The following is a 27,053-nucleotide window of genomic DNA, read 5'->3' as shown; positions in this document are numbered from 1 at the left end:
TAATTAATCCATTAGATTAGTATTATAATTAGTTTAATTAACTTAGTAATCAAAGTATAAATATGAAATGTAAGTGGGAAAGAGAAGGTTATCTTCTCTATCTAATCTTGCTGTCCAAACCAAAGAAAGAAAAGAAGATTTTTTCTTTAAACTTCACTATTGTCATAGCTTCAATTGGGAAAATTGGTGAGTTAAACTTTTAAATTCTAGTTAAATTATTGATAAATAATGATAGATTTTGAAAGCCCAAGTTCTAAAATTAAGGAATTAATAATTTTTGAGTTAGATTTTCATTGTTAGAAGGTTTTCAATCTTTGCTATAGCATGCATGAACATAACTAAGTTAAATGATGAAAATTTTGTAGAAGTATAGTAGGAAGTAAAGGATTTAGTTCGAGTCATTTGATAAATTATGTATAATTAAAGAATAAAGTGTAAATGATAAAAACTATATTGTTTAATAATAAATAATGAGGGTAGGAGGTCTCTATACTATATTTGTTTTGCAGGATTTAAATTCGACTGGGTAAATTGTGAGAAACGAGTGCTTTGGATATTACAAAATTGAAAGACCAAATTGTAATGGATGAATTCATGTTCCATTTGTAGCAACTTATAATTGAATTGTTTGATTAATGAGTTTTTTGTATTTAGGTTTAATTTACGTAGCTAAAGACGACATGGGATATTTTCAAGACAAAAGGATGACTAAAGCCGTCGACGAGTGAAAATTTCCCACTTGTGCTCTCATAATTTGAGTTCGTTAAATATCTAAACCTATTTGCTTAACTTGTTAAGTGATAGGAAATAGTAAACTATCAACATGATAATGTTTAAAAGCTATGTATATACCTGACTATATGATTTGTGATTCTTGGTATGTAATTTGTATACTTAAGTGCTTGCTTGACGATATACGAACATTAATAATAAAAAATATCCTATTAGCGTTCTCAGATAGAGCCATAGGTATAGTTGGTATGCCATAGGGTTCGTATTGATAGGTGGGACATTCAACACTATGCGCGTATATATTGTGATAGTTGTCTAATACCCTGAGGGTAAAAAATATATGAGCAGTTCAAATACTCTAGGGGTACGAACGTATTTTGGTGTGGTTGGTGGGATTAGTGAATTTATGCTTGATTAGCACTTTGGTACGTATTTGGTGTGATAGTGGATTTATCTGTGTATCCGTTCTTGTACCCGATTTGGTTAATAATGACTAAAATGTAAAAAAATATCATGTGTTCGTAATTGAAATGAGAAGTTAATGCTAGTGATGTGAGCCTAATCATATCATGTGACTTTTCTACCAAGTGGACCCATGATTGGATCCAGATTTAGTCCTTCACTCTAGGAGAATCTAGTATTGGGTCGTTGTAGCGTGGATCAAATTGGGCTTTTGAGAATTCAGTGGAGTCTTTTGGGTCTTTGAAGAGAGTTAGGAGTTATGGGCTCAAAGGGGCCCTTCATAGGTATATCCAAGAGGAATAGGCCAATCGTGTAAAGCCCAAAACCAATACGAGAAGCTACTTTCTAGGGTTAACTATCCGGGTCATTGCATTTGACCATTTAGCTTTCAAACTTTGGAATTTTATTCGATGTGCTGATTGTCATTTCTATATCATATTTTATGTGTTAATGTTTTTCATGTTATCATCTTGTTATGAGCCATGTTTTGTTGTTTGGTTTTGTGTTTGTGTCTTGTGTTTTAATTATGTCTTGTTGTTAGTTTGCGCTATGTTTTTATATATATTTTGTGTTTAAGAATTTTGAGTCTATTTTTATCTTATCGTTCACTTCGAGTTTAAGTGTTTCATGTTTTAACCATGTCTTATATGGATATATTTTTATGCGTCATTATATGTCTTGTTATTATTTGTGTCTTATATTGTTTGTGTCTAATGTTCATATGTTTTAAAGAGCCATTTCTTCATGCGTCACAAGTCTTATGCTCTTTGTTGTGCTTGCTTGATGAAATCTATTTATATGCTTTGTAGGTACATTTGCCAGCCAAAAAATTGCACCATACATGCACCTATGACCCTTCAAATTCTTCAATGATTCAATGCATTGTCACATTCATGCATCGTCGAATTCAAAGCACATGCATGCCTAGAATGGATGGTGCAACAAGAGAGGTTAACTTGACTATTCAACTGGGTCCATGAATCTCACAATGCATGAATGATCAAGGGGCCATGAATGTGACTTTTTTATGATGCATGAAAAAACGACAAAGGGAATGTCTTTTCCCATTCGGTTGGTTCATTGCATCTTGAAAATGCATGTACGGAAAGGCTCATATGCTAGATGATTGGAACGACAAGGGGAATGTATATGACCCTTTGGTTATTTTTTGAATGTAAACATACATGAACTTATTTGGTTCATGTACGACAATGCATATATGCACTACATTTATGTCTAGCTGTGGCCATTCGTTTACCTTAGCTCTTTTATAAATAGGATCTCATGTGTAAGCCTTTAAAACTAATGATCAATATATACCTTTGATAGAATTTCTCTTTTTTTTTTCTTTATGAACACTTATCGAACTTATCAAGATTCACATCTTGTGGTGTTCACCCATTTGATATTATCACTCCCCTTCTTTTTTTTTGGAACGTGGCGGTCATAATTATACCTTCAGTTCTTACCTCTGTATACGTAACGGTTGGGGTTTCTTCTTGATACTTTCTGTATAGGGACTATAGGAAATTTTCCATCATGGTTTGGGATTAAATGTGTTAAATTTGAAAGTTTCGGGTTTAAAGACTAAATTGCATAAGGGGTAAAGTTTGGGGTAATTTTGTAAAATATGAATAAAAGGGTTTATATGGATAAAATTTAATTGTTCATGTTGTTTGGATTGGTTAATTAAATTAAACTATACTTTAGAGGACTTACGAGGAAAATGAAAAATTGTTGACTAGTCCCTGATAGTTGAGTCGTTATCACTTCGACAAGTAAGTTCATATGTTTTAAGTGATTTCAAGTTGTTGTTAAGCTATGATAAAATATTTATATTTGTATATATATTCTCTTGTAAGTTGGAATTGGACTATTTGGTAATGAAATTGGATTGAATTGATTTGTTGAGATAATTTCAATTGACCTAGTAAAAGTCTCATATACGAGGTCATAGGTTGATTCTCGATGGTACCGAGCTCCAACATTTGTTGTGGACTCCAATATACATGTGACATAGATTTAGCTTGAATTGATAATCGTTGTCGTTTTAAATGTTTAGCCTGTACTGGTAACCTTACATGTATATATATATCCCCGACCAGCCTATTTACTATGTTGTCAAAGGTTTAGCCCGGACGGGTAATCTGACACACACACACACACACACATATATGATTAGCTTAGACGAGCATTAGATGTTATTTTCACTCATGTATTGAGTTTATTTTACGAAGTTCCATCGAAAATTCAAAAGATAGAAAGTGTGAATTTGTAAAGTTAATGTGGATGAAATATGAATGTTGAATATCTGTTTATACTATACTTATTGACTCGAATTTGATGTATTATCAATTGTGATTATAAGAACAATCGAAAATCAAAATCTCACTACTTTAACATTATTGTACTATGTCATGATAGGGAAAATATTTTATTGAAATAAATTGTATGAGCTTATTATGTATTTCATATGCTTACTCGGGTTATTATATTATGTAGGTTTTGAACGTTCAAAACATGTCGATCAGATCAACGGGAGCTCACACCTACCATCATTGGACTATATAGGTTTTGAAGTTTGAATGTTGGTTATTTATGGCATGTATATAGGATGTTATGTTGCAAGGTAATGTTAAGTTTTGGTGTTTTTGATTGTGTAAGACAATATAAGTAACTTTGATATGTTTCATGCTTGGAAGCTATGCGATATATGAAAATGGTATGATGTTAGCCATTTTGAATGGTTATATAGGTGTTGAATAATAACATGTTTGATCATGAATGTTGATTATTGATGGTGATGGAATGGTTGATTTTAATGCTTTGAATGGTTGTTACAAATTGAGATTGTGGTGTCAATTGTGACATATTGGTTAGACACATAGGTTGATTGTAGATTGGTATATTTTGGTATGTTTTGGCAGATTTTGAATAGGTTTGGTTGTTGGTTAATGCATGGCTTGGAATCTAAGAAATAGAGTGTGAAATGACTTGTGTTTGAAGGTACTTTCACACACACACGACCTATGACACGGTCTACCACACGACTGTTTGCCCTACACTGTTGTATAACACTGTCGTGTGGTTCTTTTGATTTTTGGTGCAAGACTGTCCACACGCCCTCAGAGAGTTACATAGCCTGACAACATGGCTGTGTGATCTTGAGTTACATGGGCACACATTATTACACAGTTTGGCCACACGACTATGTCCCTACACCACACGAGCTAAAGTTTGTTACACAGCCTAGCCACATGGCTGTGTGACTCCTGTTTTCAATTTTTACCCTATTTTATGTTTTGATTTGATTTAGTCCCTAATTGTTTCTAAACCATTTTTAATGCCTTGTAGGCTCGAAATATGTGACGTTTAAGTTTGAATGACATGTTTATTGAATGAAAATTTTGATGATTGATTTAAAAATAAATCTTTGAATTGAAATAATTTATGTTTGTTCTGTTATTTATTGTAACTTCCTGTAACCTTAATTCGTTGACGGAGATGGGTAATGGGTGTTACACTTTGTATATTTCCCTCAATGTTTTTCTCACAAAGCAAAATGGAAGCAAATATTGAATTATTGGTTATCTAACATTTAAGTAATACTAAGCAGTATTACGTGATCGAATCGTAATACAGAAAGACAAATTGTATTAGTAGATAAACCTTAGCATGCCATTAGTCTAATCAGGAATGAACAAACCGATTAAAAGACTAATATGTCGTATATCAAGTTCAATTAGGGAGACACTTTGTCTAGAGGATTGAAGTAGATGACTCCCAGAAGATAGAGATGTAGATGTGATTGACTCGACTGACAGTACATCGAACATGATCTAAGTAGAATAGATTCTAGATCCATTTATGGATTTAGTCACTTCTAAGGTTCATAGTGTGGCATACCTTAATCCTGATTGAATGATGAACTATGTATGCATGAATTGTATACTTTGATGAAAGTAAAAACATAAGTTCAAATAGATAATGAACCAAAACTTGGTGCGTTGGGTATACAACTTCTACAGTATGTACTTATTGGAAAAAAATTCGGTTCAAAAATAGTTTTCTTACACTACAAAAAAATAAAAATTTGAAAATCGAGCCGATTTGTGATATTTATAGCAATAAAATATTTCTCGAAATATTGTCTGTGTTTTGGGCTAGAAGAATCATAGACATTCTTGGCTTTCAACCGAATGACATTCTTTGCTATTCTTGTACCACGAACTTCTCCGAATATGGGCTCGAACAATATTGAATCAAATACAGAACCAAAAATATTTTCTTTGCTTTCAATAGGAAAGTAAATGTCTCTTTCTTATAGAAACCAGTGGAATTGTTATTCCTGAATAATAAAATTTATACTTAGAAATAAATTCTCACTATTTTCTGGCAGAAAAACAATATCTCCAAGTTGTATATAAATTATTATTTTTAGCCCTACCGCTGCTATCTATTTATAGGGAGAGGAAATGAAACCCTAGTTGAATTAATAGAATTCATTTAATGCCTATTTAATATAAAAAAATCCCCTAATTGAACTAGGAGAGTGCGGAGCAGCTAACCCTAGTTATTTTACTAGGGTTATCGCCCCTCATGTTTACTATGAGGGATTTCAGTCTCTTCCTGTATCGAATCCAATTATAAGTGCTTCTTAGACTTTTAACCCAACAGTTTATAATTTAATCCAACCCAGTGCATGTTTTTTTATTTATCAAAATAGAAATTATTTATTAATTTAAATAAATTAAAATTTTATTAAATAATTTTCTCATTCTAATTCTGTTAAAATCATGGTAGTTTTACCGTAAAAGAATCTATGAGAAAATATTTTTAATTTATTACTTTAACGAATTCACAATAACCAACTAATTTAATTCTATTTTCGAACTTCAATTAATTAAATAATAATTCGAAAAAATTAAATTAATTCTCAAGTCATTTCCATACTAAATGAGAAACCACATTCATTTCCGAATGTAACCCATTTCTCTAACTTTATCATTTCTATCCATTTTCGTTTATTTGATTCAACATGCAATTCATTTTTTGTTTCAATGAGCTAACGAAGAGATCAATTGGACATATGTGATTAGGGCTCAAATGATTTATAATTAAGTTTTAGTTTTTTGTTTATTTATTATAAACTCATTTAGTCACGATGTCATTTCAACATAGTATTGTGACTGAGCTCTTCCCAATTACATATCATTACGAAAGCTACTTGATCAGTACTCGTCTAATGACCTTGTCATAAGTGTGTTCATTACATCTTACTTCATGAAAAGTCAATTACTATAATATAGTAATTAAGTCATTCATCACAAAGACAAACGACCTGTGATCACGTTTACTTTTAATCTATCATGTAATGTCAATGAGAAGATATCATTTACCTATGTATTGGGCTATGAATTTCACTATTGTGAATGATGTTACATACTACAAATGATCCTTAAGCTATGTTTTAATCTTCTCTAAATGAAACTGATTGAATTTGGTTGTGAAGGAGGGTGAAGGATAGACTTACCTTATCTCAAAAGCTTTATCTTATCCTTAACTTATATATATATATTTGTGATTAAACTGATCAGTTTTCTTAACTTTGAAGAGATAAAGATTGGAGGACTGTATCTTACATGACATATGCTTGGTTCGTTACATCTTTGGAAGCTATATTTTCTTGTATTTACTGTTAAGCTTTTGCTTGCATTTTGCACTCATTTTATAGGTGTTATTGGATAGATTAATAATTGATTGTAAATGAGGGAATTTGGGTTGAGATTATCTATTGGGCTATAATTATTTACTGTACAAGGTTAAATTGAGCTTGAGTTAATAGATTACTGGATGGATGTAAATTTAGTTTTTTTTTTCAATAAAGGGAAAATCTTGTTTTTTACATGGATGGAATTTTTTTATTTTTTTAATATTCTTTTATTATTTTTACTTTGAGAATTAATTTTAGTTTTTTGTAGTAAAATGAAAAAACGTGAAATTTTATAGGGAGTAACCTTGGTTTTTATAGTAAAAATTTTAATTTTTACCGAAAAAAATTCAAGTTTAAATAAAAAAACTTAAGTTTGATATTAGCCTCTAAATAACTTAATTAGATATAATTACCCATTCTTTTCTTAAAAAAAAAAAATTAATATCCCCTAACCTCAGATTAATGAGAGTGAATAAAATGAAATGGATTGATAGCCCAAAGTTGTTTTTGTTTCGTTAAAAGAATCCCTATCCACTCTAATCTGTCATCACACGTTTTTTCCCCGCCAAACGAGCCTCGTTTTTTCCCTTGCTAACACAGTATCCCACTCAGCTCAATTCTCTTCCTCTGGTGTCTGAGCTAAGCCCTCTGCTGCCTTCAAGTTTCTGGCAAATCAGGAAATTAAACAAGGTACTTTTTGAAACCCGACCTTGACTCGAAGGTTTCTTGAGTCATATTATTTTGAGTTATTTGGTTTCTACCTCTGAATCACTATCATATTTGTTTTTTTTGTTACTCTGTCTCATTTCACACTCTCTTTCAACCGGCTTCCGCAACCAATTCAATAGAGGGTGGTATAGATAACTCTATGAAACTCGGAAATTGAAGACATATGAATGAAGTTTACATGGGAATGTACGATGCGTCTTTCTTGGTTAGCTCCTCCTTTAACTCATGGTAGCTGTTCTTTAAACCACAGCCACTTGAAACTTCTATGTTGTTCCAGGACGGATAACAATAATAACAGAGTAAAGCAAGTTGCTATTCCAGAATTCAACAAGAAAAACGCCATATGTAAGTACCCATTTGAATCTAACAGTGGAGAAGAGCTTTCCACTGAGTTGCACAACAAAACAATTCAAGAGTATTGCAAAATAGGGGATGTAGATAATGCTATGAAACTTGTTGCTCAATTGGAGGCTATGGGTTTCCATCCAAATTCTATTTCTTATGGTTTTTTAATTGATACTTTGGGAAGTGTTGGTAGGACATTGGAAGCTGATGTCTTGTTTCAAGAAATGATGTATCTTGGATTTAAACCTAGGATAAGATTGTTTAATGCTTTGCTTAAAGGATTTTTGAAGAAAGGGTTGTTGGGTTTAGCTGTTAAGTTTTTGGTGGAAATGGATCGAATGGGTGTCTGTAAAAATCAGGAAACATATGAAATTCTTTTGGATTATTATGTTAGTGCTGGAAGGTTGGAAGACACATGGATGGTAGTTAATGAGATGAAGACAAATGGGATACAACTGAGTTCATTTGTGTATGGTAAGGTTATTCGTCTCTACAGGGACAATGGAATGTGGAAAAAAGCAATAGGCCTAGTAGAGGAGATTAGGGAGAAAGGGATATCTTTAGACAGACAGATTTATAATAGCATCATTGATACATTTGGAAAATATGGAGAGCTAGGTGAAGCTTTAGAAGCGTTTGAGAAAATGAAACAAGAAAGTATAGTGCCTGATATAACAACATGGAATTCTTTGATTAGGTGGCACTGCAAGGCTGGAGATCTCACTAAGGCTCTTCAGTTGTTTACTGAGATGCAGGAACAAGGATTATATCCTGACCCAAAGATCTTAATGAGCCTTATTAGCCGATTGGGAGAGCTTGGGAAGTGGGATGTAATAAAGAAAAACTTTGAGAACATGAAATGTAGAGGACGTCAAGAAGTTGGGGCTATTTATGCAATGTTGGTTGATATTTATGGACAATATGGAAGATTCCAGGATGCGGAGGACTTCATATCTGCTCTGAAGTCAGAAGGCTTCCTACCATCAGCTAGCATGTTCTGTGTTCTAGCAAATGCTTATGCTCAGCAGGTGTTGTATTCCCTTTCTGTCATTCCAGAATTTTCCATCATTCGTTCTTTATTTCTTTTCAATATTTTATTTTCTGACTCCGATCTTTGATTTGGAAGAGATGACACTTTGTTTCTGTTGAATGCAATTCTGCACGCTGATTTTCTGTCTACATAATTTTGAATTTTACACAGAAATTCATTCATTGAACCACTAAAAGCATATATATATATATATATATATAGAGAGAGAGAGAGAGAGAGAGAGAGAGTTAAATGAAATATTCCGCTGCTGCAGCAATACCTCCCAGAACAACTTTGCAATTTCCATGGTGAGGCTTCTAGATCTTCTAGGTTCTTGGAGGATTAACTGGAAACTTCAGATCAGAAATAAGCCCTAAAGAGACTTTAGCTGCTCTAAGTTGGTGTGGTCTGAGAGTAACATTGGCTGCAAGGAAAACCAGAAGTAGGCTTGCAATTTGCCTTTTCTGCTAATTGATAATTGACAGCTGATAACTAACGTATTTCTGACTAAATAATATATATTATATGGCATTTTGGGAGCCATTGCTTTCAAATTCAATCTGTTGAATGCCAAATTCATTTGATAAAAAGGATGAAAACTCTGTTCTGCTTGCTGGTCTATAATTTCTTTTCTTTTTTTTGCTGTGCAGGGATTTTGTGAACAGACTGTTAAGGTTCTTCAACTCATGGAAGCAGAAGGCATTGAACTCAATATCATAATGCTGAATGTGTTGATAAATGCCTTTGGTATAGCAGGGAGGCATGAGGAGGCATTATCTATTTACCAACATATAAAAGAAAGTGTGAGTCTTTATGTTTCACATGATGTTGAGTGGATTTCTAAATTCATTGTAGACGCTATTAACCAATTGTGCAGGACCCTTTGTTTCTTCCTTCAATTCATCTTTCCAGATACTTTTTTTCCACCTCTCCTAAGTTTGTCTTCCTTTTGAAGGGTATTAGTCCTGATGTGGTTACTTATAGTACACTCATGAAAGCTTTTATTCGAGCCAAGAAGTTTGATAAGGTGCTAAGTGCAGTTGAAATCTCTTAAGCTTTTTGATTAGCTACACATTTGTTACCAATGATAGTTGCTAATGCTTGCTTGTCTTTTGCTGGCTAGGTTCCTGAAATATACAAGGAAATGGAATCTTATGGATGCACTCCTGATAGAAAAGCTAGGCAAATGCTGCAAACTGCCTTGATGGTACTTGAACGGAGACATTGTAAGTATTAGACCAGTGTTTGGTATATAATTGGTTTTAAAATTTGGCAATAACTAATAACCCAGATTTGTATCGGATTTGTCTCTTTACATTTTGATTGTTTCAGGAGTCTTAGACTGATGTTGCTAATACCTGGTGACCTGATATTATCTTCACTTTGCTGTGGCTTTTGCTAAGCTGACTAAATTTGTAAAGTGCATAGATTTGCTTCTCAGAATTGAAGACCTTGTTAATATTTCTTCTACTGGCATTATTGCATGGATTGGATTTGCAAAATCACAAATGCCATCCTCCCTGCTGCCACCGCCCTGAGATAAGCAACCCACATCAACATCCCCTTGAGGTCAAACAGCCTTCAAACTTATGAGTTGAGACATTGGGAGGAAATTTGATAATCGTTTGTTAGTGCTTCCTTATCAATGGTAAAGTTTCTGTATAAAACATTGATTTTCTTTCCTTCGAAGTTAAGAAATTTGCCTGTCTTTGACTACAGATTCAAAACTAGCCATTTAAACACAATTGGTTTTATTCACTTGGAAATCTTTTTACATTTATTGATTATTTAATACATATTGGACACATTTGTATCTGCTGCCTATGCGGATGAACTCATCTCACCAGCCACATGGGAGTCTTCCTCTGGGCAGCGTTGCAGGTCTTGAGGACCTTTGTTCATTTGGATTCAATGTTGGATCAGTGATTCTGCTTTCTTTGTTGTATTCTTTGGATGGACATTTTTCAACAGAAATGTGCATCGTCTGTAACTGAGTTCAAACAATGGTATTCCTTTGTTTTTGCAAAAAAAAAAAAAAAAATCAATTGAATATTTACAAGTATTAATGAAAGAGATTTTCGAATTGAGGTCTGATCCATTGATAAAAAAAACAACCCCAAAAAAGTAACTTGGGAAATGTGAGGAATTTTAGTTGTTAGTATAAATGCCCACAAAAACTTTAATGTCAATGAGACTATGAGGAGCAAATGTTGCAGTCTGCAATGGGGTCGACATGCATTAACTTCTTTTACCTATACAAGCATAAGAAATAACAAAGGCAAAAACTAGAACAAAAATACTAAATGCATTAAATTAAAGATAACCAACCCAAGCCAATGGTAGCTATATAGGAATGTGAACTTCTTTATATCAGCAGTAAATGAGGACTGACTACTATGGTTGTGGTGGTTGACCTGAGCTTTTCTCCACTTCCTCAAACTTAAATAATCATCGGAATTCAAATACATAAAAGCTGTTACTAAAGCTCTCAACAACTTGGGACCTGTCTTTACTTTTTTTCCTTCTTGTTGGTTGAATTATGAAAGTAAATGGCAATTCCTGAAATGGGGTTGTTCAAGTTTCTTAAACTGAGTTTCTTTGTTGCAGCAACGGTGGTTGGTGCACTCAACTTTACTGAGTCAGCTGTTTACATTCATTTCGATCAAACTCCCCCACCATGGTCAAGGTTCTCTACCAGTATTTTTAGGTACTCATTTGAAAGGCCTGATGGTTCCAAGGCTTGCAGGAACAATAGTTGTTCTATTTATTGTGAGGTATCACTTCTCTGTCATTGTGTTTGATTTCAATCACTTAGAGATGGCTGAATCTTGTTGAGGTCCTCCATGGTTACTTGGTTAAACAAAGCTAACATTAGCATAAGAAGGTTGTTTTCTAGAGAATTACTAAGATATTTAACTTCTTGTTTCTTGATGAGCAGTTGGATGGCCAGAGATTGAAACCATGTCATGTTGGTAACTTAGTACTGAAAAACTTAACTGCAAATCGTAAGCACAACTTCCTTCTCAACGTCACAACCCATAATGGAGACAAAAACTCTTCAGCTTATTCATGGTTTATTGGTAGGTATATAGGATTCAGGCTTGACATTTATGATTCTGATAATGTAGTAATTTACATGGATATGAACCATATTTTTACTCAGATTTAGACTATTCTTCATAGGGATCTAAGTTTGTGCCTGTTAATTATTATTTCAGATACAATCCCACCAACAGTTAAGATTTCAAGTGAACAGAATTACACCAATGCTGAAAAAATTACAGTTGACATCACATTCAGTGAAGCTTGCACTCGACATGGTGGCTTCAGTTGTCTGAACTCATCAAACTGTGATGTAAGTGAGGTGCTTTGCTCAAAGCATGTTATTTTGTCGAATATAGGTTGAGTTTTTTGAGCCATTATTGTGTGCAATAAACAACATAAACTAGGACTTCAATGCGTTATATTCAGGCTTTAAATTGAGAACAATTCATTTTGTAGGTCATTGTTGATGGTCCAGCTCATGTCCAGCCATCATCACTGAGCACCATCGAACCTAACATTAAATACAGTTTCCTACTGGTTCTGCCCTTCAAAAGTATGTATGGGCGTGTTGTGGTTACACTGGCTGATGAATTTTGTAAGGATAGGGCTGGTAACAACTTTACAAGGAGCAATACTTCCACCATTATCATCCACTTTGGTAAGAAATCAATCGACAACTTAGTGCATTGATGTTACAGACTTCATTAATTGGATTTAAGAGTGAGTATTAGATATGGTTTTCTGTCTGACATGAGTATGCTCAATTTTTTTCCCTAAGTTTTCCATATATTTGGAGGATCATAACCCATACCAATGTCTGAATATATGTCAGCTACGGGTACTTCAAGGAAAAAGAAGAGCCTGGTAACATAGTTTACTGTACAAATCTGATTTTGAACCTTCTATTGTTCATATCTCCATAACTTGTCTTAGATAGAAGACCTGTGCTGGTTGATCTATGGTCATCTGTTCCATCATATGAGTTAGAAATCAATGGGGTTCCTCGAACAGTTTTTACAACTAATGGAACAGAGGATTTGGAGGTGTACGTGGATTTCAGCATTCCGGTCATAAATTCAACAGAGCAGATTCTAAATGCATTGGATGTGAATTTTGGTAGTCTAATACCAGTTAACCAGAGAACTCATGGAAATAGCCGATTTGCTTTTAAAGTAAGTAACGAAATTCAAATCATCATCAAATTTTCTTTGAAATAATAATCCCTGTGGATATAAGTTTACATCTCAACCAAAAGTTTCTAACATTTTGCAGCTCAAGAATATTGCATCAAAAACTGAAATAATCACAGTCAAACTACAAGCTAGCTTATTGATTGGCAGAACAGGCACTCCTGTTTCACCTGTTAACTCGCTTGCATTCCTCTATGGTATGTTTTCTTGCATTGTTTGGCCTCCAGAAAGTGCTAGTGGCACTTTCAAAATGTTCTTAGCCTACACTCTAGTCCCTACTGCTTTTTTGAGAGCTAATTGATGAATTTTCCTCTAGATTGCAAGAAGCCTGGGATTGGGTTAAGTACGAGTTCGGAAAATGTTACAAAGGACTCCAGTATCAATATAATAGTTGAGTTCACAAAGCCAGTTTTTGGTTTCGGGGCCTCTGTGGTAGAAGTGAATGGAGGGAGACTCATAAGGCAGGTGCATATGAATATCCCAAGCATGCAGTACCTGAAGCAATCATGTCATTCTAGTGATGCATCTTTAACATAATCTTTTGTTCATGTAGGTTTAAGGAACTTTCAAGAGCTCTTTACTCCTTTACTGTCATGGCAATAACTAATAATATGGTGTCAGTTTCTATTCCTGAAGGGAAAGTCAATGATATTTCAGGAAATATGAATGTGGCTTCTAATAGACTGGAAATTGTTCACTGTGAGAATAATAACTTCCCCCCCTTTGTTTTCTTCAATTAAAAGAGTTTATTATAGTCCATGAATCACCTAGATTTTGTTTTTCGGAATCTGCAAAACAACAGGTTAATATATGAACATATTCTTATATTTAAGCAGATTCAACACCTGCAATATCGACAGCCCTACACTCATTTGTGACTGCTGGAGTCTTAGCAACAACACTAGCTGCTGCAGCTCTTTCACTTGCCTCCACAAATCTTGGAGCAATTGCCAGAAATAATTATGTTGCTTCTGATCCATCAATGAATCTACATGTAAGTGATTTCAAAAAGCTTGATGGTGTCAACAAGCTAACAATTTTTGTGCCATCATATTTTAAGCTCAGAGTAATGGTTTGAAAAAAATTTCATCACAGGGAATGATAGGACACCTGCAAGTTTTTGTCCTTTCTGACTGGCTATTGGCTGACCAGCCCATTGAATATTCTGAGACAACAAAAGGTCTCAGGTGGCTCATACCTCGACAGAAACTTCCATGGAAAAAGAATGGCAGTTCGCTTTGGCCCAACAATGTTTATTTAGATCTAGGGAGGTTCCTAAAGAGGCGAAGGAGAGCTTATCATGCAATTGGCTTAATTAACTGGTCCTACATGCCACAAAAGTTACTATTTCCAACTGAAATTGATCCAAAGTTCCATGGAAGGCACAACATAAGCAAAGAAAATACTCCTTTTGGGCTACCTCTAAGTTCAAATGAATACTTCACCTTTTTCTTGGTTGGTATTTTTCTGCATGGTGTTAATATTATGCTTTTCAAATGAAAACTCCATATTTCTTTCCATTGTTTTGCAGAGAGGAGAGCCATTATCTGCTGGAAATGTTGTCAAGAAACTGCAGAATTGTAAAGGGTCAGATACAGATTTCAATTTCTAATTCTGTGATGAAAGATGACAAATTTTAAAACTGATGATGTAGTTTCTTTATCAGGTGGCAGGACATGGAGATGAACTTGTTCTGGCTTAGCATAGGAGTCGGTAGTTTGCTATTACTTCACTTTGTACTGTTAGTTTTCTTAAAATGGAGGATTGGTACAGCAGCTCAATGGATGCTTTCGGTTCCGAGATTCGAGCTCCTCCTTTTAATTCTTGCACTACCCTGTATATCTCAGTCTGCTGCATTTGTAATAAGAGGTGAGAAATTATAACTATATGACATATGGTTTGAATAGATTATCTTGATGTTTCAAGGAACTAAAGATATGTATGATTGATAGGTGGTACCATTGAAGGGATCATCACCGGAGCTTTGTTGCTAGCCATCCCTGCAGCATTCATTTTATCGGTGTGCCTTTTCCTTACAATTGCAGTCTTCACAGGCAGCTTTGCTCAGTACAAAGAGATCATATATGGCAATGCAGAGGAGCAATGGCATAAGAAACTATGGTTCTTTATTGTGGGAAGACCGGCTTATGGAAAGTGGTTTTATATGGATGGACTGCCTTCATTGTTCCTTTCTTGCTTTGGCATTCTGTTTGACGATCACAAGGGCCCTCCAATGTATGTTTTTGTTGACCAGAATGACACAAACACTGTGCCTAGGTGGGTTGGAAGTGGTCAAAATGGGATTGGAAGAATGAGGGCAGTCAGCTCAGATGACAGCCACGAAGAAATGAAGATCCCGTTGCCGATGAGGTTCTTAGGTTGTGCTAGATCTTCCTATATTGTTCTTGATCTTTTAAGAAGAGTCTGCTTGGGAGTGATTGCTGGGTCCTACTCAACACACAGATCAAGCCAAAGCCTTTGTGCATTGATGGTCACACTGGTGCAGTTCATATGCTTATTTACTCTCAAACCTCACATCAGGAGAGGACTTTACATTGTGGAAAGCATTTCACTGTTGAGTGAGGCTAGCATCTTTGGTCTGTCCCTCAGTATGAATAAATCAAATTCAATTAGGGCAAAAACTTTGGGATTTCTAATGCTGGCTCTTCTTTTCCTTTCTTTTGTTTCTCAACTTGTAAATGAGTGGTATGCGCTGATAAATTTCATTCTAAATCTGTCCCAGCCACATAAGAGTTCTTTTAAACTTGGGTTGAAGTTTGCTGCCAAGGGTCTTCTGTTGCCTTTCTTCCCTAGGAAGCATTGGTCAAGAGTCATACCTGGTTCTTCACAAGCGAAATCAGTCTTAGTTCCAGTCCTTCCTCAATCGAGGGAAACTGAATTAGCAAGAAGCAATCAAAGGGAACCCTGTGTCAGCCAATTAAGTTCCATGACTGCAACAATAGTCCCTCTGATCAGTCCAAGTTCAGGTTCACCAATTATTCAAGCTACAGGCACAACCGGAGAGACAACTCTCACCGCGCAAAAGAAAGATATGAAGAAACTAAGGCAGTTGGCAAAGGCAAGCTTCTCCGGGCAATCAAAGGATGAGGACACTAAAGCCAGCTATAGATTTAGGTTAGAATCTTTCTCTCATGAAACTGTCTCAAATGATCCTCAAACCTCAACTTCTAATGTTATGAAGTGATGTATAAATTGTTGCTCAACATTGTACCATGGCAAAGATCTTTTTGTTCTCTAGAACTGCTTTCGGCTACTGATTTACTTTGATATATAATCTACTAATCCTGTATTTAGTCATATCGGCTAGCATAAACACTTCTTTGCACGCTTTAATCTTAACTTATGTTGCTTAGACCGAAATTTTCATGTACTCCATGTATTTGGAGAGTTTAGAAAATCATTTCCCAACCCTATGTTTAAGTACGTGCCTAACACAGGCGCTTAAGGAAAAACAAAGTCAGAGAAACACAGGTAGTATCAACTATTGCCTTAACACGTTTGGTTGGAGGGAATGTGATACGAGTCACAAAAGCCCAAATTCTTGAAGGCGAGGCCCAATAAGCAAATTCCCAGCCCAATCAAGAAATCCATCCATACTTAGTTGAAAATCAGGCCAAATTGTCAAAGTGGCCCAAGTTGTAAAGTTTTATTTTTATTTATTTATTTATTTATTTACTTAGTTTAAATTTTTATGTCAATATTCAGTCCAAGAGTCCCAGATAAAATGACCTTTGACCGAATTTCCATATTAAAATAATTAGAAGTTTTTTTTATTTTAATTTTCTAATTAGATTAGGACTAGTTATAAGGCCTATTTAAAGGCATGGCTGTCCACCTTGTTAAACACTTATCATTATTATTAAAATTTCAGATTTGTTGAAAGCAGAATTTTCTTTGAGTTTTTTCCAAGATTTCTCTCTTGAATTTTCTTTAGAAGTTGTTTTAACAATCTTGTGATTGTGGGAGCCATCTTCAACCTTCTTCTTGCCATTGATATTCTTTGGAGGGGAGATTAGAGCCGTTTGAAGGGAGTTGTGAGATCTTTCGAGATTTCAAGGCTTCTTAGGACTTATCTTTTAATTTCTTACTGTCAATTCTTTCTTTATTTCTACTTGTGCTGAATCATTATCTAATCTATTTTCTGTTCTTATTGTGTTTTCAGTCTTTTTCTATCTTAAGGAATCAGCCCAAAAATCTCCAATTTCTAGGGTTTTTCCATACTCTTTTTGGGTGAAATTAGATTGTCGAAATTTGGGGAAAACTATCTTGGTGATCAATTGGGTAGAATCACAATCTCCTTGAGGGTTTCAAGAACCCTAACACTTATTTCTATTCTCAATTTGATTCTTTGCTGATTTGGGGATTTTATTTCAGATCTGGAAATTCAAAGTTCTAATCTTTTAATTTTTCTGTTTCGTTTCGGATCTGATTGTTTAGGGTTTTCGTAGGAGTTTCCCGTGACTTGGCAACTCGATCTTGGTCCGCGCGCAATCCTATATCATTTGGTATCAGATTTTGGGCGTTTTGGGTGTTCTTGGTTGATTTCTAAACTGATCTCTATTTTTTAAAGCATAAACAACAGTTTTACCCAGAAAAATTGTTCAAAAAAAATTCATTTGAGTGGGTAAACGTTGTATGATTGATCTGAAATTTTACATACATGTTTTTGGCACTGTGATTGAATATAAAAAATTATTCCCGCAAAAAAATCAGTCAAAAAAGTCAAAAAAATCAAAAAATACGAAATTCAATAAAAATTTAAAAAAAGATTCAGCGGGTTGAATTTGGTGCCCAAAATTTCCAGATCAAAAATTAAATATATAAGGACACTCCAGATTTAATTTCGTGATTTTTGGAGATCGGGAACACCTCGAACGAAGTTGTCAGTTCTCCGCAGTTTTTCGGGTTTTCTGTTTTCAGCAATTTTTATTGATTCTTAGCTGTAGGTTTTCATTTGTTTACCTTTATTCTTCCTTTACGTTATCTAACACCTTCTTGTTTCTTGTGTTAGTAGGATTTAAACGTGTGCACAACTTCTTCCTCGGTGCAACACGAATCAATTGGTGTCTCGTCAGTTTTTGGCATCCTAGTGCAAATTAGGATTCTTTGGTAGTTTGGTTCAAACTCTCTAATTGGTTGATATAAACTCTGATAAAGAACTCACAAGATTGAATTCGACCTCATTGAGAATTTGATTTTTCTTTTTGAGTGATTAATGGTGAGGTTTGCTAACTTTTATTTTGAGTGTTGAGTGTTTATTTTTTACAGTTTTGAAGATGTCTAAAGGTGATAATAATGATGCACTTATGAAAGTCCCACAACAGTTAGACGGACATACTGCTGCAATCACACAAATAAATGCTACACTTCAAGCATTGAATACTACTTTGAATGAGGTACGAGTGAATAAAAAACATCAATATCGAGATCCAATTAAGGAAGATAGGGATAACCAGCCCCATAGGTGCAGCCCTCAACGTGTCCCTAGAATGGATGATGATTTTCATGATCGTGGACAATCATCTTTGGCAAAACCAAAGAGCGAGCAGCAACGAGAACATCTCTTTCATACTCGCTGCCATGTACAAGGTAAGCTTTGTAGAGTTATTATTGATGGTGAAAGTTGCTCAAACATAGCCAGCACGACGATGGTGGAAAAGCTTTGCTTAACCACTACCAAGCATCCACAACCTTATCAACTACAAGGGCTTAGCAACGAAGGCCAATTTAGGGTCACTCAACAAGTGCGCATCGCCTTTTCTATCGGTAAGTATCAAGACGAAGTTGTGTGCGACGTAATGCCTATTCAAGCCTGCCATTTGTTGCTAGGAGAACCATGGCAACTGGATCGAAAAGTCACTCACGATGGTCGTACCAATAGGTATTCTTTCAAGCATCAAGGAAAGAAACTCACCTTAGTGCCGCTCACTCCGGAACAAGTCCATGAGGACCAAATCAAACTGAAAAATTCTGTTAAAACAAGTGAGGAAAAAGAAAAAGAGAATGAAAAAGAGCAAAAAGAGATTGAGAGTGAAAAAGAAATTGAAGAAAGAAGAGAAAATGAATTAGAAAAAGAAACAAAAGAAAAAGACGTGGAAAGGGTAGTGAGGAATGTTTCCACTAACCAAGATATGAATTTTTCTTGTGTTGCTACTTTTCAGGTTCCCGAAAGATCGAAAGATAACTTTCAACTTCAATACCTCTCAAATGAAAGACGCTTTCATACGATCAACTTAGGCAAAGATGAAATCACACTACATGATCTCGAAGGTAAGCGAGGTAAGGAAATTTTAGAAACCGAGTCCAGTGCAGATTTGAAAATTATTGATAAAACTTTTGGTGACTTAGTTCTTAAAAGATCCCCTCATTTTGATCCGATTAATTGTTACTCTTCGATTGTGGTTGATAAAGTCATTACGAAAAGAAGCGTGATTTGTTATTCTCTTGATTTACCTTGTGTAAAATCCTTGAATTTGTCCAAACCTGTTTTGGAGAATAAGGTAACGAAATTTTCCAAATTTGTTTTCAATTTATATTCGTGCCTTAAACAGTTTATGTGGTTGTACATGAAGTTTGAGTTCCATTTGACAAACGTTAACTCAACAACGAAGATTCGACTACACTATGCCCCCGATGAGCGAAGGTTTGTTTTAAATGAAAAAGGTAAAATCGACCCTCATTCTTCTGCTTATCGAGGTAAGATGCTTGAAACCTTTGAAACAGTTTTGTACTCCTCGGATAGTGATAAAGATCGTGTTGATGAACACTTAGATCGAAACGTGCTTGACTGCCCTATTTTATTTATTGATGATCTATCTGTTTTGATGGTTGATAAAAAGATTCTTGTTTTTGATAATGCATGTGTGAGTGAATCTATAGACCGTCGATTAATGCATGGTATGATTATGCAACTCTGTGAACCATGTGAATCTTTTCAAATACCTACTTGTGACGATTATGTTTACCATTTGATTTATTACTCGCAATTTATTCATGGTTTATGGGAACAATGTGAGACGACTGAATGCCTTAAAACATGTCCATCTTTGTTTCAAATATTTGACGAGGCAGTGGTGAGTAAATTAGATTGTTTGCATGGTAATCTGAATCTGTCCATTCACATGCGTTATACCTGTTCTATTATGCTTATGATTGGACTACAAGCTTATTTCCGTTGCTATTTACTATCTCATGGCTATTCTTTTCAGTGGACTCAATTGCCATTAGTCCCGTTCGATAGAGGAAAGTCGAGTTCATTTGATTTTTCAGATTCGAGGACGAATCTTTTTGAGGAAGGGGGGAATGATACGAGTCACAAAAGCCCAAATTCTTGAAGGCGATGCCCAATAAGCAAATTTCCAGCCCAATCAAGAAATCCATCCATACTTAGTTGAAAATCAGGCCAAACTGTCAAAGTGGCCCAAATTGTAAAGTTTTATTTTTATTTATTTATTTATTTACTTAGTTTAAATTTTTATGTCAATATTCAGTCCAAGAGTCCCAGATAAAATGACCTTTGACCGAATTTCCATATTAAAATAATTAGGAGTTTTTTTATTTTAGTTTTCTAATTAGATTAGGACTAGTTATAAGGCCTATTTAAAGGCATGGCTGTCCACCTTGTTAAACACTTATCATTATTATTAAAATTTCAGATTTGTTGAGAGCAGAATTTTCTTTGAGTTTTCTCCAAGATTTCTCTCTTGAATTTTCTTTAGAAGTTGTTTTAACAATCTTGTGATTGTGGGAGCCATCTTCAACCTTCTTCTTGCCATTGATATTCTTTGGAGGGGAGATTAGAGCCGTTTGAAGGGAGTTGTGAGATCTTTCGAGATTTCAAGGCTTCTTAGGACTTATCTTTTAATTTCTTACTGTCAATTCTTTCTTTATTTCTACTTGTGCTGAATCATTATCTAATCTATTTTCTGTTCTTATTGTGTTTTCAGCCTTTTTCTATCTTAAGGAATCAGTCCAAAAATCTCCAATTTCTAGGGTTTTTCCATACTCTTTTTGGGTGAAATTAGATTGTCGAAATTTGGGGAAAACTATCTTGGTGTTCAATTGGGCAGAATCACAATCTCCTTGAGGGTTTCAAGAACCCTAACACTTATTTCTATTCTCAATTTGATTCTTTGCTGATTTGGGGATTTTATTTCAGATCTGGAAATTCAAAGTTCTAATCTTTTAATTTTTCTGTTTCGTTTCGGATCTGATTGTTTAGGGTTTTTGTAGGAGTTTCCCGTGACTTGGCAACTCGATCTTGGTCCGCGCGCAATCCTATATCAGAATGGCTATTCCCTTATTCTTTAATGAACAGTAAAACACTGGTTTGGTTAATTGAATGATCCATTCCATGGAATGCCATTCCTTGTTTATTCAGCAAATTTGCTGAATCCATATCGGTGGTCAAGGGTCGTTATAGACAATTCAGCAACGCAAGTAATAGTAATTTTTTTATTCTCAATTACGTCCATCCTTTTTTTTTTACTGTTCTTCTTCATCAATTTTGTTAGCAAAATTATTTAATTTAATTAGCAATTATTTTATTTAAATATATTTTTACGGTGGTTAATATACTTTTATTAGAAATTATTTAATTTAATTTAAAATATATTTTATTTAAATACTTTTATTATATATTAATAATATAAATAAAACATTTTTTTTATTTTTAAGGGTAATGTTGTCACCTAATTCGATTCATCCAAACTTTGTAATATTTGAGCCCTATTCCATTCCATTACATCCCTATGCTGAAATGTTCATGATGTTACGTGAAATGCTAGTCTTAATCCAACAGCTATATGACTTCAACTCAAAACAGGGTCATCCATGTTGCTAATATCACGGGATAAAGGTCTTCACTGCAATTTAATATCAGGAGAAAAAAAAATCGAGTTTAAAGTAAACCGCAGATTTGACCACTCAATATACGATCTCGGGCTCAGACATGCACGTTGGAAGGAATTATTGGCAAGTAAAATGAGTCAGTCGCTTGAGTTTTACGGATATTTCATTGGATTTTCATCAAGTACACTGTTAGCCTGAACATAAAATTCATTTAGACCAAAACTCACTTGCTTCAACAAGATTCTATTACAACAAAACCAAATATAAGACAACCCGGGGCTTAAATTAAAACTAGTTCAAAAACTCACATGATATAGCTCTTGATCTAAAAACATACAGTTCTTCTTTTATCTCAGTGTTGAAAATTTCTACCAGTTCCCGTCCTTCCTGTGAGTCTGTAACATGAAGCAAGGCTGCAATTTGAGCATAAGATGGCGTAAGCATGATCCTCAAAATCTATCAAATTCAAGCCCAAATGGAACATCACAAATATGTATCAAACCACAAAAATAATATATGAAGATGTTTGTGATGTGTATTCTCAGACAGTTTTACTAAAACTGGGGAAATGAATGCATGTAGCAGTCTGTTGAATTTCCATTATCCAGTTTATCTTTTGATGGCTGCCAAGTTGCCAACCAGCCATAGGATTGGAGATCGACTTTATCCAACACGCTCAACACCAAATTGCACATAATCCATTTACTTGATATGTAATGGATCAATAATCCTATATCTATGACCCTGAACAGCATGAGCAAATATGATCTAAGATACTGCTCATCCTCTATGCTTTCTCCCCTTCTTTTAACTAAAAAGTGAGCTTCAAGTAGTTTATTGCTCATTAATAGTGCTTAACCACTAGACAATATAATTTTGGACCGATATGAAAACACGACACGGTCATGGCATGTTCAGTTAATACAAAAACAATGTAACAAACATAATACAACATGTTTAAAACAAATATCATAACAGTGTTTAGGATTTTAAGATGTAATGGTCTCTAGGAAAGTTTTTAACACACAATCACCATACAAAGAAAAAAATTCCACTCAATGTTTGATTATTAACCAATTGTTTCAATTAGCCTCTATAAGGACCCTGATATGCGAAGGAAAGATTCATCAAGAAAATATTAACTACGATTAATCAAACAAATTCAAGTTCTTGGCTTTCCCCAACAATCAAAAATCAAATTAAAGACAAAATTTATTTCCCCAGTGCATTCAACAACCAGATTTAAAAAAAAAACAAATTTAGAGCTTTGGGTTTTCGTTGCTTTAATTTTTAAAACAATTCGAATAAATTCAGATCAATGTCACATCAGTTACAGATCCTTAACAAACAATGCAATAAACCACAAAGTAACATGAAAACAAACTAGAAATCGAAAAGAATTGAACCTTACCTAACCGGATCCAACAATAATGTTGTTAATAGGGATAAAGATGAGCTTGACGAAAAATCCTACGAATCCCATAACCACGAATCCGATCGCTGTACGGACCGCTACTTTCGTAAATTCTGAAATTTAGGAAAAAAAGGGTCTTTTAATCGGAATACTGATCGATCAAATAGCAAAAAAGAAAAGAAAGAAAAAGGGGAAAAGGAGAAATGAGTAACCTTTACGATCGGGCTTGTGGCATCTCTTGACAAGACGAACACTGTCCTTAGCGAACTCTCTTAGCGGATCAAAAACTGAGTCAATTGCGTCCATTTTTAGTTTTTTCTCCTAGTTTTGAAGGTAGAGTTTGATTCTTGTTTTCCCTTCAACACTGTAAACCTGGTTGTCGATATACTTGATATAATCAAGGGTCTGTCCCTAAATTTTATTTAAAATTACAATTCAGTTAGTAAACTTTCCAAAGTTATCTAACAATTATTAATGTTATCAAATTGTTACATTTTTATTACTCGGATGTTAACTTCGATTATTATACCTTAATTTAAAGGGTTAATAGCTAATTTAGTCCTTGAGCTATAGTTAAAAAAATTCATTTTAATATTTTTTTCAATTATTGTTAATAAAATTTTAAAAATATCAAAATAATTTTTTAACTATAGCTCATGGACCAAATTAACTATTAACCCTTTGAAGTAAGGTGCATTACTTTTTTTAATGTAAGTTAACAATTAAGTGACAAAAAAATATAACAATTTAATAACGTTAGGCTTCCTTTGGATCACCAATTAACACGAGTGTAATGGAATCTTAAGCAATAATGCTTTTTTACTAGAGTTTTTTGGATGTTTGGAGCACTAATGGTGAGGCACGTTTGGAAAGCCTTACCTCACTGAAGCTCCAATTAAAAAAAAAGCAACCCCAGTCAAACTGTTTTTTTTATTTACAATTTTAACCTTTTATCTAATGCATGTTTGTATTGTTGATTTTTTTTATATATATATAAATAGTAGTTATATATATTACTATTATAAAATTAAAATTAATTAATTAAAAATAAACATTTTAATAAACATATTTTATTAAATAAATTTATAAATTCACATATTTTTAATAATTTTGTAAAAGGAAGATAATTTTAAAAACTTCTATTATATATCATTTCTAATCTAATGTCCTTAATAGTCATTTTTTATTTTCACATCATCGCTACAGTTGCGTTTAAATCCAAGCACATGCCTCACCGTTGTTTCTAATCTCACTGCTACATTATCGAATCTCACCACTACGGTAACTAATCTCATCGCCACTGTTATTTTTAACCTCACCGGAGGTAAACATACTGCCCATCCAAACTAAGCCTTAATAACTATTATGTAACTTTTGAAAGGTGTGTGATCGAAATGTAATTTTAAACAAAGTTTAGGAATAATAAATATAATTTACCCTATAATTAAACTACTCTTTTTGAATCCAAATGCTCCGATATGTTGATGTCAATGGACAATGTAGACACCATCTTTATTTATTTAATTCATATTTGTTTGTAATACATGCCCGAGTTCATGACTTCTCCCAAAAATGAATTATTTAATGTTTGAACTATCTCTCGTTAAACGTGTAATATATTTAACTATTACAGTTAACACTTTTTGGTTTCATATGCCTTTATTCTTCTTTCTTATGAATTGTTTGGAGAAAAATTGAAAATTTATGCTTCTTCATGAGATCATATTAATTTCAATTAGATTTCTTGAAGGAATTTTGAGTTTGACAAATATTATTCGCTAACAACACTCAAAAAATTTCTTAAATATATATATATTTTTGTTGTTTTTATTTGATTAACCATTTTGTTGAGTATTTCAGAGTGCCTATCCTTTAGATAGGTTAAACTGTGTATTTATATTATATGGTTACTGTTCATGGATGTGATATTGTAGGTAGGTTCCCATACATGTCAACACGTACCCTACTATAAGGTTAACACATGTTCTGTAGATGTGGGTTCACCTACATGGTAGCGCGAACTCACATTATGCGATCTCATAGAAAGGTACGAACAGCTTACATGCGAACCCAAAGTGCGAACTACGTAGAGTATGGGTCAGTACCCAATTGGGTAATCGAGTAGTGGGTCTGTAATAGTGAATATCATAACAATTTGTCCCCCGCCTGGTTCAAAGAAGAGTTATAAAGTGACTCTTCTTAGAACTTGATTTCGCGAGATGAAAGATCACATAAGGAGAAGCTTATTACATACGCTTTGTGCTTTAACTTGTCACGTACACTTCACCATGTGTTAAAGAGTGATATAGTTGTACACAGTTGATTGTGCCCTTATTCTAGGATATATGAATTGTTAAAGTGTAAAAATTTTTTAAAATGAGGTTACTTAAGCCCTAAAAATTTAAACCATTTAAATTTGAGATTTTGAAGGAGTCGTTGTTAAGAAGAACAAATTTAGAGGTAATTTTCTTAAAATTCCCATCGTTTTTGTGATTTTTTCTAGGTTTGTTTGAACACAATGGTTAGGATGAGAGGAAGCAGTCATGTTATTCAAGGCATCTCTTTACAATACCGTGAAAGTGAGTACTCTGATGGAGGCAAAAGCTTATGTTTGCACCACTAACGAAGGAAGAAATGAGTTATGTTTTGGCTACTCGGGGAATTAAACTACCCAATTTCGCTTACGCTTTCTCAATCATTAAATGATCAAACCTATAACACCCCGAACCCGAGGCCGTCGCCGGAGTCGAACACGAGGTGTTAACAGACTTCAAACCATTTAAAAAAAAATTTCCCAGACAAGCTGCCAGTCTGCGTACTAGTCGCTTTAAAAATCATATCTTGAGTTCTGAAACTCGAAATCCAGTTCCGTAAATTTTCCCTGAAACTAGACTCATATGCCCATCTACATATTGTTTTCTAGAATTTTTGGTTTGGCCAATTAGTACAGTTTATTAGTCAAAGTCTCCCATGTTACAGGGATCGACTACACTGACCTTTGTGCATTACGACTTGGATATCTCCCTGCACAGAGCTTCAATACTGATGCCGTTTGTTTCTATAGAAACTAGACTCAGAGAGGAATCTATACATATATGGAATGACTCCTAATTACCTCTGGTTAATTTATAATGAATTTCCAAAGTCGGAACAGGGAATCCAGAAACCGTTCTGGCCCTGTCTCACGAGAACCTAAATATCTCTTAACATACTGTCCATATGATCGTTTTGTTACTTTCCTATGAAAATAGATTCATCAAGGTTCGTTTACATAATTTATTCATTATTTAATTCCAAACCTACTATTTTTAGTGATTTTCCCAAATCTACATCACTGCTGCTGCCGGCATCTGCCTTTAAGGTAGACTTTACCTATTTCATAGTTTCCATGATTCAACTAGCCCTTTTAGCATAAATAGCACAAATTATGATAGTGATTAACCATTCCATACCAAATGATTATAACATTATGCTCAAACATATATAAGCCATTTCCGCATGGCTATATACATTAACCAAAAT

General features: G+C 34.2%; 3 protein-coding genes across 13 annotated transcripts; 2 read left to right on the top strand and 1 right to left on the bottom strand.

Moving 5' to 3' along the window:
* Window positions 1–7,413: 7,413 nt before the first annotated feature.
* LOC107899724 (pentatricopeptide repeat-containing protein CRP1, chloroplastic) lies at window positions 7,414–10,769 on the top strand. 9 transcript variants are annotated; one of them, XM_041092066.1, is made up of 7 exons: window positions 7,414–7,597; window positions 7,756–7,822; window positions 7,914–9,009; window positions 9,662–9,814; window positions 9,967–10,038; window positions 10,135–10,237; window positions 10,344–10,769. In XM_041092066.1, coding segments are annotated over exons 2-7 (1,449 nt in total). In that variant the 5' UTR covers window positions 7,414–7,597; window positions 7,756–7,799; the 3' UTR covers window positions 10,346–10,769. The 9 variants fall into 9 exon arrangements, 8 of the variants coding, with proteins under 8 accessions (XP_040948000.1, XP_016680998.2, XP_040947999.1 ...); XM_041092065.1 differs by having other exon boundaries at window positions 7,416–7,597; window positions 7,756–7,841; XM_016825509.2 differs by having other exon boundaries at window positions 10,135–10,769.
* Window positions 10,408–16,564, top strand: LOC107899723 (uncharacterized). Of its 2 annotated transcripts, XM_041092064.1 has the most exons (14): window positions 10,408–10,659; window positions 11,619–11,785; window positions 11,950–12,091; window positions 12,230–12,366; window positions 12,513–12,714; window positions 12,990–13,228; window positions 13,329–13,443; window positions 13,563–13,707; window positions 13,800–13,945; window positions 14,083–14,240; window positions 14,342–14,701; window positions 14,778–14,833; window positions 14,913–15,115; window positions 15,199–16,564. In XM_041092064.1, exons 5-14 carry the CDS (start codon window positions 12,612–12,614, stop codon window positions 16,449–16,451), a joined length of 2,778 nt encoding a protein of 925 aa, XP_040947998.1. In that variant the 5' UTR covers window positions 10,408–10,659; window positions 11,619–11,785; window positions 11,950–12,091; window positions 12,230–12,366; window positions 12,513–12,611; the 3' UTR covers window positions 16,452–16,564. The 2 variants fall into 2 exon arrangements, with proteins under 2 accessions (XP_040947998.1, XP_016680992.2); XM_016825503.2 differs by lacking the exon at window positions 10,408–10,659 and having other exon boundaries at window positions 11,481–11,785.
* A 5,698-nt stretch (window positions 16,565–22,262) lies between these two features.
* LOC107899725 (protein transport protein Sec61 subunit gamma) lies at window positions 22,263–23,961 on the bottom strand. 2 transcript variants are annotated; one of them, XM_016825511.2, is made up of 3 exons: window positions 23,744–23,961; window positions 23,529–23,644; window positions 22,263–22,530 (listed from the first exon to the last, which is right to left on the bottom strand). In XM_016825511.2, exons 1-2 carry the CDS (start codon window positions 23,835–23,837, stop codon window positions 23,529–23,531), a joined length of 210 nt encoding a protein of 69 aa, XP_016681000.1. In that variant the 5' UTR covers window positions 23,838–23,961; the 3' UTR covers window positions 22,263–22,530. The 2 variants fall into 2 exon arrangements, with proteins under 2 accessions (XP_016681000.1, XP_016681001.1); XM_016825512.2 differs by having other exon boundaries at window positions 22,263–22,512.
* Window positions 23,962–27,053: the final 3,092 nt, after the last annotated feature.

The sequence above is a fragment of the Gossypium hirsutum genome, chromosome D04, assembly GCF_007990345.1.
Source record: "Gossypium hirsutum isolate 1008001.06 chromosome D04, Gossypium_hirsutum_v2.1, whole genome shotgun sequence".
Classification (NCBI taxonomy): domain Eukaryota; kingdom Viridiplantae; phylum Streptophyta; class Magnoliopsida; order Malvales; family Malvaceae; genus Gossypium; species Gossypium hirsutum.
The sequence above is the reverse complement of the archived record's forward strand: the minus strand, read 5'-3'. Positions and strand labels throughout refer to the sequence as shown.